This window comes from Varanus komodoensis, unplaced genomic scaffold (assembly GCF_004798865.1).
Source record: "Varanus komodoensis strain SLA01 unplaced genomic scaffold, ASM479886v1 scaffold21, whole genome shotgun sequence".
In the NCBI taxonomy this organism is placed as follows: domain Eukaryota; kingdom Metazoa; phylum Chordata; class Lepidosauria; order Squamata; family Varanidae; genus Varanus; species Varanus komodoensis.
This window is the reverse complement of record NW_025335589.1, coordinates 4,477,136-4,492,448: the sequence shown is the minus strand read 5'-3', so window position 1 is coordinate 4,492,448 and position 15,313 is coordinate 4,477,136. Positions and strand designations below refer to the sequence as shown.

The following is a 15,313-nucleotide window of genomic DNA, read 5'->3' as shown; positions in this document are numbered from 1 at the left end:
GTTATGGGGCAACTACATAAACATACTAAGGGCACAATCCTATGCACATTTACACAAAAAGAGCCTACAACTGCTAACATTCCCCAACCAAAGTGACTGAAGGGGAAAGACTGAGAGTTGTAGTACCATTTTTCTGTCTAAACATATGTAAGATTGCATCTTAAATACTGAAAACAAAAAGAATTGTGACAATACTCTGCCAACAAGTCTCTCTAATGTCAAGTTTAGTGGCAATAAATGGTGCAGGTGTCCCTATGAAATGGCAATCAGCCAGGGAGCTAACTAACTAATCCATGAGTCGCCCAGGTAAATGCATAATACTTAATAAGCACTGTATGAGGCATTCGTAAAATACCGTACATGCTTTATTACTGCATTTCTCCTCATGAAAGTAGATCTTCAAAGAACCAAATCTTGAGCTAATCTTAGGAGTTTTCTTTGAAACTGACTACAGCAATTTAGGAGAAAGACCAAAATGAACTTGCGTGTTGAAGAACTAAGCATACCAAAAGGCAATCTTCTCATCTGCTATCATTACAGGATGTGTAACAAGGCAAGGGTTAATCATATCACAAATTATGTTCTAGATAGATGCAAACTTGTAATGTTTCAGCAGAAGACATGATTATCAACCCTACTTTGGTAGAGTTGGGCCCATCAGGTCTGGTAACGGTTCGAGCATAGACTTGGAAGAACATGTCTCTGCCCCTTCATTGAATGTTCTATGTTTAATCGTATAATCATCTCTCCTGCAGCCAGCAGCTTCCTTAACTACCTAAATTTCAATTAAAGCCCAGGGGAAGATGTCATAAGATAACCCTTCCCTCATGGGCTTTTTCAGATTAGGGAGTACAGGCAGCCAGAGTGCAGAGAGTTGGGGAGATGTGTTTATCCTTCTACTACACAAGCACCATCTGCCAACTTGCAATAAACTCCAAAATACCAACAGAAGACACTCTAAAGCACCCTGAGAATGAGGCAGGAACATGGAAACCTTTTTTTAATGGGGAAATAATTTTTTAGGATATTGGAGGTGTAGCAATAGCACAAACTGTAGTGAACTGCAGACACTTGCATAGTGATTTCTTCCACTGATACCCACAACTGTGGAAAATTTGCCCCTGACAAAGCAGCTTAATGATGGAGGACTCTATCCTCACAGAAGCAAGTTACATGTGTTGCCGTCAAGGATGTTTGGTGTGCTTTGAAATGTCCAATGCTATATTGAGCACAAGTCAGCTGTCACCTACAGAATAATGAAGAAACATGTGCAGTTTCGATTAGTGTTGCAGGATTTCCTTTTTCTATTAGCTAAGCATGTCTTTCTGGCACTGCACTCTTAAAGCCACACCCAGCATTTCAGCAAGGAGGGTCTTCTGAGACCCTCAGAAAGTTGTTCATATAGTGATATCAAAAATAGGGTCGTCAGCACTTGACCTGCTTCTGCTTATTCAAGTGGTTGCAAAAGCACTTTGCAATTTCTTGCACAACTGGAGGAAGCCTGCTTCACTTTTCTACATCAATACTCCTAACAAGACAGCAATTTTCACTGTGCAATGAGTAGAAGAGACCTTCCATATCCAGAAAAGAATTTCTGAACTTTTCTTTGACATTTTTGTCCTGTCAATCACTATGTATACCTTCAATTTCTCTGCAGCATTGAGGAAGAGCTCTTCTCAGGCTGCTTTTCTGCTGCATAGCCTCGAGGAGGAGCTGTAGCAGAATAGCACAAATGCACCAGGAGACAGAGCATCATTTTCTCCATGGTAATTTAACTGCTCATATTCCCTGTTCTAAAATACCAGGAAAGGATATGGTCTGAAGGAGAGAAGAGAGGCAGCTGTCTTGCTGCTGCTCAGCGGGTTTGACCAATGCTTGGAGAGGAGACCATCTGGGAATGGCATGTACCCACCTTGAGTTCTACAGTGGAAGAAAAGTAGGATACAGATGTAATACATAAATATAAGCCACAAAACAAATCTGGAGCATTACAGATTTATTCTCTAAAGTATCTGTAAGGAATCATGAGTGAACAGTATGTGCCTCAGGCAGAAAAACCCCTTGGATTTAAAGCAGTTAACATGTATGTTAGATTCACAACTAGCTTTTGCTGATTAGTGGTGTATGTAGCTTATGCTACTTTGCTCTTACATGCAGAATAGTTTATTTTTAAGATACCTTGTTTGCATTATTGTAGAAAGATTAGCCAAAAATCAAGGTATTTTTGCAAGAACATGCTTTCTTAGAGCTATGTTCCTCCAATAAGAAATTACTGTTAATAATTACAGGTAGATCTGTGCATAGATTATAGCCATATTTTTCTTTCTCGGTAGCTTGCAGCCACAATTAACAAAACAACAATATTCCCAGAGCTGCAGTAGCTTCATTTCATGATGCTGTTGCTCCAAGGTCTCACCCAGGCTTTTGTGCATAATCTTCCCCAACAGATTTGACAAGGAAACTAAGGGCCTCTTCTGTACACTTTGCATAGCTCAGATTTCCATTTGGATAGAGAAGCATAGCTCTTCTGTACTCAGCTTTGTATAAGGTAATTAGCTCAGCAAAACATTACTCAATTCCTCACGTGAGTAATACATGGACCAATTGCACATCTAAATATCTTTAGGCAGAAAAACAGATCCAATGCCATTCTGAACCTGATAGCTCCCCTGTTGAACATGTACTGGAAAAGCCAGTTTCTGTACATGGAAATAATGTAGTTATTGCTGTACATAGCTCAAAACAGGCAATGGCAAAACAAGAGGAAGAGGTTTGTATTAAAAGAAGAACCAATGAGAGTAAAAAGGGCAACTCAGATAATATGGCAATCCACCTATTGCTATTCAACAGGGTTTGTGAACTGTTTTTCCCCCCTTCATTGAGGCTTTTGTCTCTTGCTTCTAACAGAAGACAAGCAGCTGCCAACAAAGGAAAACACTTTCCAAAATGCACTGGGTGACAGTAAAAGGCTTTCCATAGGCACCTGAGACTCCCCCCTTTTTACTCTCTCTCTCTCTCACCAGCCCATCATCTGGCTGCCTGAATGGGTATTCCCCTCCTCACCCCATCTTGTTAACCCTTCTCTTGGACCTAGGTGAACCAAAGGGGAACAAGACAATGGGAAACAGAGGCAACGTTGTTGCCAAGTAGTGTGAGAAAAGATGGTGCTGTCCAGGTGAGAATAGGGGTATGGAGTCCTTGAGGCAAAAGAAGCCATGCTGGGGTATCCTGTCACTGCTCTTTGCTTACTTGATGGATCTGATTACTGGGGACAACGGCGGAATAGACACTGCTTAGGTTGGTACACATATGCAGTACATTAATAATATGTAAATTCAGTAAGTGCTTAACAATATTTACAAGCCACCTGTACAAGAAAGGCTGTTTTGTACATATGCAGCTATTTTATTTTATTATTTATTTATTATTTATTTATTTTTCAATTTATATCCTGCCTTTTTCCTACAAAGGGCTCAAGGCAGCTTATATCATTCTCCTCCTCCATCTTATCCCCACAACAACAACCCTGTGAGGTAGGTTGGGCTGAGAGACTGTGACTGGCCCAAAGTCACCCAGTTGGCTCCATGGCCGAGCAGGGACTCGAACCCAGATCCTCTGAGTCCCAGTCCCATGCGCTTAACCAGTTAAAAATAAAACCCACTCATATTTCACTTATATACATCAGTACTATTTACTCATGTAGTTCACTGCTAATTAGTGGAATTTCTTCAGAATGAAACCTGTATGGGGTTTAACTATATTACATGTAGCTCAGTGATCATCCTGGCTTTGTAATAGTAATTTTTAACTGATCTCTTGTAAGGCACATAAATGAAAATAGGCTTATCCATCTATGTTTTACTTTTACTGTTTAAGCAAGCAAATCTATGGTCAATGATCCTGTCTTTGGATAGATGGTGAGGGCCAATAAACTTTATCAAGATTTGTAAGTACCTTATGTTCACTTTAAATAAATATTTGTACTGATCTATAAAACCAATCTAGAAGATTATAAAATCATTCAAATATATTAATTCTTTTGTTTCCTAAAGCAAACTACCATACTTTATTTACTTAACTTTATGAGAAAGATGTGAATGTACTTTTGAAGTCCGGTTTCTCTTCTGTTCTCCTGCTTGTCATCAGAGCACTGTCCATTTCTGAACTTTATTCCTCAACTGAAGAAAACAATTTGCCTTTGCAATTGCAGGAAGTGGTTTAGATTTGTACCAAAGACAGCTTTTGGAACTTCACCAAAGACTCGTGCACGCTGAGGAAGAAAACAAGAAAAGATCCCATGAGCTGGGTGATGTCCTGAATGAAATCAAACGTTTCATTGGGGAGCCAACCAACACCTCCATAAATGTTACAGGTTTGTGTTACACCTCTTACGTTGTAAACTCATAACTCTCTCAAAAAAGGACAGATATTTTCCTTCAAAAATATAAGGAGGCACATTGACTATGCTGGAGATGATAGGCTAGTTCAGTAGGAGAAAACTACAAGGCCTCAGAGTTGTGAGGACAGGGGGAAGTGTCTTCTCAGAGTACAGCAGGTAATGAGAACATCAGGGTCACAGAAGCCAGCTCCATTTTCTGTGTCCAGTTATACTGGTGCTAGGATTTCATTGAGCTCAAAATGTAGAATTGCACATGATCTTGAATTTTTGTTTTGTAAATCAGGGTTTGATCACAAACAGTTTTGTTCTAAAATATTAGGGGCATTCTTTATAAAGCATGGAATGGCTTTATAATGGGGGAGGAAATATGTTAGCTGTATGCTTCACAACTGAAGTAATATTCATAGCCATCCAAAGGGGGTCCACATATGATTACTCAGTCCAGGGTCCAAAATTACCTAGTTCAACCACTTAGGCATTGCAAACTAATAGAACAGAAGAAGAGGATAAGTACCACCAGAAAGAGAAGACAAGAGGGGATTGCCAAATTTCCAGTGTCTGAGGCTAGCAGTTGTAGGTTGAAGGATGCAAGAGTTCCAAGGTAGTCAGAAACAGGGATCAGGCAAAAGCTTACAAGCAAACAGCTCCAAGGCTTCTCCACAGACAAGGGGCAGGTAAGAGAAGGGTCAGACTACAGGTAACAGGCAACAAGGTCACAACACAACAGCTAAGGAACAAGCAAAAGAGTAATCAGAGCTCCACCCAGAAATACTTGACCCAAAAGTCAACCGAGGCAACAATCAGGAATCAAGCAAATGAAAGTAGGTTCAGAAGTTCTTGCCAAAGTTACTGTCAAGAACTCTGTAAGCCAACCACTGCTGTTTTTATGTAGAGACTGTCAGGGTCACACTGAGACTCCAGCATGAGCTGTTACAGCTGCAACAGGAAAGAGGGTCTTTGTGAACAAACCTCCTACATGTGAGCAGACCTTTTCTCACAAGGAAGCCTCTGGCTGTCTAATCTTCCACCTTCTTAAGTGGTATCTCTTCTGAGGGCTTGTGGGTTGCTCTGTCTGCACCTCTGAGGCAAAGGCCTGACCTCCACAGGTGAAACTGTTGTGGACTTTTCCATCACATGCCACCTTTTCCACTGTGTGCTGTGCTGTTACTGTTTTGGAAACCAGTATATTCCCAGACTAGCACCACTAGGCCCCCAAAGAAGCACAGTATTAGCACAGGAAACAAGTATGCATTCTGGAGAACTTCTAGATTTATATTTGTATATGTTTCTGTTGAGGGCCTGCATGTGTTTAGTGATTAAATGTGGAGCTGTCCAAATCAGATAAAAACTGGAAAATGAATGTGCAAAAATTGTGGAACCTTGTGACCTCTAATTTAATTCCGAGCAGTTTTGTTCAGTCCTTTCATTCCTTTCTTCCATGCTGGACTTTTTACTGGAAGGGACCTTAGATGACTAAAAAGTATTGTGGTAGAAGGGCTATGGGTTATTGTATGGAATTACAATTTTTGTAATAGCTGATTGAAGGACAACTCATAAACTAATATTTAAAATATTTTAAATTAGCTTATATACAGTTCATTTAATAACCTGCAGAGAAATCCAAAGTTTGTTTCTTCAGAAGTAAATCTCACTGAGTTCAATAGCCTGTGCTATCCGATAGGATGAGAGCCTTAAAATGTTAACCATAATGTAAGACATAGGATTTACAATACAAGAGATATGTATCAATTAGCAAAGCAACTCATACATTCTAGGGTTCTTCTCAGTAAACTAAACACAATCAAAGGAAAAGGTTGGTAACCCCTGTTTTACGACTTGATCCTGATCATGGTGTATGGGTAAGACCAGAGCAGAAAGTGCTTGGCATTCTGAAGTTTAATGAACCTTCTGGGGAGGGAAGGCCAGCCTCATGCAAATGCTCTTAAGCATGCAGCTTGCACTGTTTGGCAGGGTAGTACTTATCAGCTGAATTTGTGTCAGTTTGGGGGGAAGGCTGGCTCTGTAGACAGTTAAGTTAGCATTTAAATTGAAGTATCAATCTCTTCCCCTCTTTTTTCCTGGTTAAGACCCTATGGAGTGGAAAGTGTTGAGTCTCCCAGTACCTATTACCAAAAAGACCCCACTACATCTTACAAATATCCAATACTATCTGCCTCATCTCCAGGAGCATGAAAATGGGATTCATCCAAATGTTGTGATTGGACAAGGAAGGACTGGGGGTGAGAATGTAATTTAATGTTCTATTCACTTGTTTGAGAATGTTCATACTTCCTGATTCTTATCCTGGCAGTGGAAGGTTGACCTTTGTGTAAATGAATAATTCCGGTGAAGAAAGCTTTTGTCTGTGTTTATCCATTTGTGTATGCTTTGGCCCCTATCCACTGCTCTATGTGCAGAGCCCTGCAAGTGCAAATTATGCAGTGATCATAAGCATCCAGTTTGTGCTTGCCATTTTTACTATGCTTATGACATTTTTGCAGGTTTTTCTTCTTAGAACAATAATTAGGCATACAATCTACTGAGATAAAATGTTAAGCTCAACGTAAAACTTAGTGTTGTTCAGTAACTGTCCTGCTGCATATTCATCTGTATTGGAAGTAGAAAGAAGAGAACTGTATTTATAATTTCATATATACTGTATCTTGCCTTTTGATCAGGGTACTCAAGAAAGTTTATGGAATTTGTTATTATATTTCATTTATACCCTGCCATTTTTCCTCATGCAAGGAACCCAGGCAGCTTACATGATCCTCCTCCTCTCCATTTATCCTTACAACAACAACCCTATGAAGTAGATCAGGCTGAGAGTCTATGACTGGCCCAAAGTCACCCAGTAAACTTCATGGTTGAGTGGGGACTAGAACCTGCATCTCCCACATAACCCTAAGGAAGGGTTGTACACAAAACATGTTAGAGAATTCTGTTTTTGAAAATCCTGAAAACATAGGAAACTACAATATATAGCTTTTTTTTTTTTGGATCCCTGCAGTTTTCCTCTTGTATGTTGTACTGAATATAGACCAGTTGTCTTTCCTATTTTGGTATCTCCAAACTCTTTTCAGTACGTGTTGGGTTATTATCACATGTAATCTAAAATCTTTCCCTCTTCAATGGATTTAAATTTATTTAGTCATTTCTAAGAACAGCAGTAATATCATGTTAAGAATATTGTCATCTTAGGTTCCCAGCATTTCCTTAGCCAAGATGGGGAATGTTTTGTTTAGGGTCTTATTTCTTATTTCTTTAGTTAATTGTCTTATTTGTATGGTTGACTGGAGAATGTTTGGAGCTGTAGGAGGTTTTTTTTCTGTCTGAACATGCATAAGATTGCAACCATAGAGCATGATTTTTGTGGTTGCCTCATTATGATATTTAAAATAAATTGTTTCTGGAACTGATAAACATTTTCTTTAAATTTAGTGTCTCTAGTAATGGGTATTCCAACAGTGCGAAGAAAAAAGAAAGATTATTTGATGAAAACACTAAATTCTCTTTTCTATGGAATGTCTGAAGAGCAAAAGAACAATTGTGTAATAGTTGTCTTTGTAGCAGAGGTAAGATAGCATGAAATGATTATGTTATGTTAACAGGAAAAAAGTAATCTATTAGATTTATGTATTATATTTAGTAACCTGTGCTCTGCATAGTTTACCATAACTTATATATATTGTATATTTTTTAACCTTGTAACTCACTCAATGAGCCCTATCAGTTAACATGATGGGATAAAATCCAATAAATAAATAAACTTATGCAAGGATTTATTTAATAATATGTTAGTTATTTATGTATTATCTCTAAAAGCATATGAAAACCTGATTTTGTTTCCTGTGGAAAGCTGAACCTTGGCCAAAAGTAAAATCTGTGAAAGGGCTTTGTTTAATTTAAGAACAAAAACAAATATGACAGGGTAGACACATAATGGTTGCAAAGTTGTAATCAAGAGGATATTGGGTTGTAGTTAAATTTTGGCCTCTTCTCCAAAGGATAATGTTACCAAAGTAGGCTCTTACAGTTTTAATTGGCATTCTCATTATTTACAAAAAGAGAGAAACTGAATTTCTCCCTCAGTTGTGTATCTTCAGTTATTTTTGAGTTTCACAACATTATTGTAAAACAATATTCTAATAATGGCTCTTATTCCACCAAGCCTTAGTGGTACCCACCAGACCCTCTTAACTTCTCTTATTAGCCATTCAGGTTCATCCTGAATGTTTCTCATGTTCTGCATATTCCTTAATACATAGGAGATGCCATGTGCTGTGCACCTTTCTGGTTTCCTTGCTAAAATTGCTTGCAAATTATTCACCATCACATCCATTGCTTTGCTTCCTCCTTTGTTACACACGTTCTTGTCCCTAATATTTGGCTCAGTGCTTGGCTCCGGGCTTTCTTCTCTCCCCAAATGATTTATGGTTTTATAATTTAACATATTTTAAGCCACCTTCAGGGCAGGAACCCTCTTGATTAATCTTGCCAAACATTTTGCTTACAGAGTGCATGATGTACAGTGTACCTTCTTTCAGGAGTTCTCCAACTCAGTAGTGTAGACTAAGAAAGCAAACCCTTTTTAACAATACCATCTGCCTTGCCAGCTAATCTCTCCCAGACCTGGTCTGCAAGTAACAATTACTCATCAGATTGTGCTGTTGGGGTGGAGTGCTGGAGGGAGTGGTTTTTATTCCTGAGTTAACCATAGGTTGCTTAGCCCCTAAACAACCTGGTAGTATGTCACATCACACTACTTATGTAGAAGCCCATGAGGGGACAGTCTGTAAACTGGAAAAGGTTCCTGTGTTACAGGCAGTGCTTCGATTCATGCATGGCAACCCATTTGTTTTTGAACTGATAGGTTGTGTGTGAACAGCTCTTCATTGCTCTCTCTATCAGTTCCCAGCAAACACCAGCTGTGCTCCCAAGTCCTCCACTTCCTTTACCCAGAGTTTTTGTTTCCTAGCACACAGAGCAGGTTTACACATAATGACAAGCTATCCAGGAAACTGCACGGACATGGCTTGTTGTGATGTGTGGTGAAGAGCGGCACTTTGGTTTTCATGGAGCCCCATGGAGACACACTGATCTGTTTTGAGGTTTCCATGCTGCACTGTTGCTTGTCATCATGTGTCACGCCAGTTGCCATATTTCTGGGCAGTTTCCACATTCCCACCAGCAAATTTGGAGGCAGAGTGGCTGCAACTGCCACAGACACCCCAGCCTGTATTTCGCACTGTCCCGTCTAGCAACTGCTGGATAGCTAGCAGTGGAACAATGGTTAGATATCTCCACACTCCTGTTCTACCCTGCCTGCATGTGACTTTCTGATATCCAGAAGTGCTGCACCAGCACTTCAAAGCAGCACCATGCTTGTGCCATTGTGGGAGCCAGTGATCTTGTGTGGAGGCTGCCCTGCATTGGACCTGGGACCTCTTGCCTGCTGCACTGAGCTGTAACGCCACACAGGACTCTATCAGTATTGGATTAATTGACTGAAAGTCCTGGGTGTGATGGATAGAGAAAAGGGCCCATGTCATATGCTAGGCCCCTGGAAGTCTAAAAAATCCCCAGCACGAGCCCCTCTTCCATCTGACTTAGGGCTATGGGATTTGAGTGTTGCTTGCTAGAGTGGAAGAGCGAAATCCCACCTGCCTCTCCATTTGTCATTTAAAATTATTTTTATAAGCAGGCCACCACAAAGCCCATCAATTTTCAGAACTGTTTGAGCCTCATTACCTGTTTCCCCTTGCACTGATTTTTGCAACTAAGTCATCAGTCAGCTTGCCTACTTTGAACTTGTTATTCAAGTGTGTTGGTTAAATTTTAATGGAATAATTGACTGGCAAATGTTCCTTTTAAAAATATGCGGTGCCAGATGCTAGAACTCCGTGTCTGTCATTCCTGCAGTTTTATTGGCTGGTTCAGCATGGAGAGCTATATAGTAACAAAAGTTACAGGGGCGCCAATAATGTAGCACTTTGATAAGCTTGTTCCTTCATCAACTTTCAGGTTGTACTCCCTGCCCACTTGTTTTATACTGACAGTGCTAGGGGTATATGACCTTGAAGAAAAACAATAGTCTCTAGCACAGCATCCTTGTGCTGATACCCACAACAGCCTAGAATGCCCATCCAGAGAGTCCAGATGGAATCTTCCCAGTTGATGAACTTCTGAGGCAGCAGCAAGGAACTAAGAACACATTTCATTTCTGTTGCGAAACTAGATGATAACCATCCCATCCCAACTGCAAGAAAGTAGTATGGTTGCATAGTGGCACAAGTTGCTGTAGACATATTGCGATTGCCCTGAAGGTTTAAAGCTGGAGGCAAGCATTCATTCTTTCACATTCTGCTGATTGCAAAGAAACATCAGCCTGTTGGCCATTTTCATGCTGGAATGCTTTTGGGTATGCCTGTTGGCATTGCTATATAAATGTTAAGACAGAATATATGATTATTGCAAGCTTTGTAACCCGAATTGGATGCCCTCAAGCCCTGAGTGATTAGGTCATGAAACTCTGCCTTAAGTTTGTCAATGCAAATTAAACTACTGGAAGTTCTGTGATGGATATCCTGAGGCCAGGAAACTGCTTGGGTAAATTTTCTCACCAACAGGTTAGGAAAAACCAGTTTGTGATTAACTCAGCTGCCCTCTGAGAACTCAGTTTTCAGCAGAGATGATGACGTTTTCTTTAAATGTTTCAGGTGGATTCAGAATATGTTAACAATATTGCAGAAAGCATCAGAAACAGGTAAGTCTTTCACACTATATCAATTTATGATGGCTTAAAAGTAAATATTTCTATACCATTTTTAAAAAGGTACTCTAGTTGCAAGTACCATGGGCTACTGTGATGTAATATGTATAGGTAAAGTATATATGCAACTATTTGGAAGGTGAGTACCAAATTTTAACCAGTACAGCCAGATGTGAGGGTAATTATACAATTCTTAAAGAGTTGTAGCTGTCTGTCCACTGCTAAATGCAATCCAAAGTGCTCGTGCTTACCTTTATAGCTTTACATGGTTTGCAACTTAAATACCTAGAAAGAAGCATTTTTTCCTATTCTAGAACCTCAGGCTTGGGGGACAAATCTGGCCCTGTACAGTTCTTCACAAGACATGTGTCTTCCCTTGGCCCCACTATGTTACCACTGCAATTACAGACTTTCTACAGTTTTTCCCTCAATGCTTCTCCTAAGGATTAGTTATTGGTAGGAAGAACCTACACTACACTACAGTATGTTGATTTTTTTAAAAACATTTTTGCTCCAGACTTTCTCATCAGTGTGGCTCCTGAAAGCTGTGGGACTGTAACTCCCATCAGCCTGAGGTGGGATTACCAATGCTACAACTTTGGTCACAGCTTCAGTTCAGTCATTCAAAGGTCACTGCTTGGCATTACAAATAAATTAATTAACTTTATTACATGCTTTCTTGCCTATACTACTAGAGCTCACATCTTGGAGGTTCCAAAATGTGTATGTGTATACACACATGTGTGTGGTGAATATTGAGGGTACATGACATCAGCCTGGCCATTGTGGTGACCTGATGCTTGCAGGACACAGGTTCTGGTGAAGCAGTGCTCACTAGTACCAGCAGCCATCACTGAGACTAAAACAAACCCAGTCTCCCAAGTTCTCAGATGCACTTGGTCCTTTGGGAATGACTTGCCAAGGATCCCAGTGAGGGCCTCTGTCTCTCCCATATCACTTGAACCCAGGGTCATCATATGAAACTGATTTGTGGGATGTTTAGGACAGACAAAAGGAAGTAACACAACATATAGCAAAGACTTTCAGATATTTGCAAAAGGGAGGTTTCTGTCTCCCAAACCTAGATAAGATGGAGTCCATATGTTTTGGCTGACTTGGCCACTCTAGGTCAACCCTAACGGTGATGCCTGCAGATTAGCTAGCATGTGAGGTTATTTCCTGTGCAGGTATTTCTACTAGCGTTGTGACGATTCTCCCCAGAGTCCAGCCCTCTTCAGTCAGATTTCTTCTCATACACAGCCTGTAGTTAGGAAGACCGTCAAGCTGAGAGGAAGCCTGTGGACACGCACAGAACTCTGGCTGCACAACCAGTGACTTCCTTCTGGAGCACAAACAAAGGCTGCAGGTCGCATGCACAGAAGAGGGGCGCCACTTGCACGGTGCTCATCCCCTGGCAGGCACCTGCACAAATGCTTGGTGTACTCACCAGGAAGTCAGACTCACAGCTGCATGAAAGCGAGCTGGCATCTGGGGAGACAAGCCCAGGACATCCATCCCCAAAATGGACTCTTCACGCATCCCTAATCTACATCCTGATAGTGGTCAGCGGTAGCATCCAAAGGTTGCTGCAGCATGGTTGGCTTCCTTGTAGCTTTTTTCCCCTGCCATGTTTTCTTGGGGGTCTGCTGATCTTTGAAGCATATCTTGATCCTCTATAAGCATATTTATTCCTCTATAAGCATATGTAAATAAGCCATTGTGCATGTGTGCCATCTGTACCTATGTGTGAAAGTTCACTTGAAGAGAATACTGTTTTCTATTTTTCTTTCTTTAGCTTCCCAGATGAAGTGCGTTCTGGAGTTCTGGAGGTTATTTCTCCCCCTGCTTCCTATTATCCTGAGCTCTCCAATCTCAAGGAAACCTTTGGAGATTCTCAAGAGAGAGTAAGGTATGAGAGGCAATACGAGGAGCATCTAAAACTTTATTAAATATTTTTTTACATTAAACATTTATTTAAACACATAGAACTCACTTTTTGAACATACTCCCAAAGCAGCTCACAACAAAGAAAACATTGCAATAAAACTTTGCTTTATGTATGTTTAATTAACAAATACCATAGCTGCAAAGAGAATGTAAATATTTCACAACAGTTCCCAGCAGATTATATGACTAAAGACCCCTATAAACAGAATTGGCTTTATAGCCTTTCTGAAAGGACCCATTCACAAAACTGAGAGATCTTTAACAGGGGAGATATCCAATACTGAAGCCCACTGGCATGAATGGGGACCCTACTGCTAGTCAGAACAGGCCTCAAATCCAGTAGTTGCTACAAGAGGTTATCATTTCCTGATCCCAACAGTTGGTGAGACACCTATGAAGGAAGAGTTCACTCAGGCATGACAGACTCCAATTTGTGGAAGGTTGTAGAATTTAAAAAGCAGCATCTTCAATTTAGCCCAGAAACCAAAACAATCAGGAAATACTTGAAACAGAAGTATGATCGGCTCTATAGAGCCGTTAAAAGTTATTCCACTTCATATTGGACCAGCTGTACATTTCTAATCTGCTTTCCAGGTAAGATCAGCACATTGCAGTAGCAGAAGGAGCAATCCCAGGGCCCCCAGAGAGCATCTGAGGGGCCATCGGATGGTTCAGATTAACTGCTCCCAGGTCAGAGACAGCATTCCCACTTTAGAGCAGGGAACTGAAAAACTGTTTTCCAACTGCCTATCCCTCACAGCAAGTGCAGAAAGGGCTGCAAAAAGCTTGAAAAGAAATATCAGGGAGGGGTTAAAGGGTCTGGTTTGTAGCCTTTCCCTTACATTCATGAAAGAAGAAAAGACATGATAGCTGCATCGCACCTTTTTATTATTATCAATAGGAGCTCTCAGTTTGAAAACGCCCAAGTCAAGAGGTTACTGGAGCATGGAAAACTTCTTAGATAAATCTGCATTTGGCTGGTAAAGGTGCCATACCAACGAATGCTTGCAAAAGACATTCTTGGTTACAACTCACAGATGAAGATGCCTGGGTGCAAGAGAACCTGCAAGCAGTGGAGTGAGTTCTTTCAGGGAGTCACCCTTTTAGGCAGTGGCCAATGCTTTAGCTGATTTGTCACCATCCAGTTCATAACTGATTTTAGGCAGATATTCCATCACCCCTTGCTGGGGTGGGAAAAGTTGTACATAATTTGCATACTGTGGTCACCTCACTCCAAACTACCTCTTCCAACCATTTCATGTGGATGCTTAAAAGTGTAGAAGGAATGACAGATTCCTGCACAGCCCCACAGGTTAATTACTATGGAGATGAATACTAATATTCCACCATCACTTTCTGAAACTTTCCAGCAAGTAGAAGCAGACACGGTATAACAGAATGATGCCAGCTCCATGAATTTGATACGATAGATACCTTGGCTAGTGATAATGAAAGCTGCTGACAGACCCAGGCAAGTCAACACAGTTACAGTCCCCATCATCTCTCTCTCAGAGTACGTCATCAGCCAGAGTCAGCCAACGAGGCAGTTTCCATCCTGAACCCCAGCCAGAAAACCAGATTGAAATGGTTGTAGATAAAAGTTTGTTTTGCTAAAGAGAAAGAACATAAAGTTTAAAGGTAAACTCTTCTTTAAGAACATAATTTCTTGCTTATGTTTAGGTGGAGAACAAAACAGAATTTGGATTATAGCTTCTTAATGCTCTATGCTCAACCAAGGGGAACATTTTATTTACAGGTATGTTCATGCACTGCCTACATGGCTAGACTGATTAAAGTGTGCCATGCTTTGCCACTAGAATCATTATCCACACACATCTCCCTCACTTCTGAGAATATCTGTGTCTCTGTAATCTTCACTTGTTATATTATTTTCTATATGCAGTCCTCTTCAGGGCAGCTGGAACTAGCTTGCTGTCCTCCTTGTTCCAACTGTGAGCCATTTTTGGCTTGCTACAGCCTTTTCTCTTTTCTTTTTCTGAGAATCACAAAAGGCAGCTTGACAGTTGGCTTTTAGGATCCCCATTTTGGCAGCTACTGAAAGCCTCTTCACAGTGCCAAAGTAGTACCTTGGAGAGTTTGTGAATGGCTGACACACAATTATTTAGAATCAACACCAGCATTGTCTTCAGATGAAATTATTATTATTATACTTGCACAACTTTGGAGGTTCACAG

At 40.5% G+C, this 15,313-nt stretch overlaps 1 protein-coding gene across 1 annotated transcript in view; it reads left to right on the top strand.

Moving 5' to 3' along the window:
• MGAT4D (MGAT4 family member D) overlaps nucleotides 1-15,313 on the top strand; it is a 34,233-nt gene that overhangs the window by 6,579 nt on the left and 12,341 nt on the right. Inside the window, exons 2-8 of the mRNA XM_044430668.1 lie at nucleotides 4,211-4,372; nucleotides 5,222-5,224; nucleotides 6,487-6,639; nucleotides 7,841-7,974; nucleotides 11,119-11,165; nucleotides 12,967-13,080; nucleotides 14,799-14,874. Coding sequence (XP_044286603.1) covers nucleotides 4,211-4,372; nucleotides 5,222-5,224; nucleotides 6,487-6,639; nucleotides 7,841-7,974; nucleotides 11,119-11,165; nucleotides 12,967-13,080; nucleotides 14,799-14,874 — 689 coding nt within the window. The remainder of the gene's footprint in view (nucleotides 1-4,210; nucleotides 4,373-5,221; nucleotides 5,225-6,486; nucleotides 6,640-7,840; nucleotides 7,975-11,118; nucleotides 11,166-12,966; nucleotides 13,081-14,798; nucleotides 14,875-15,313) is intronic.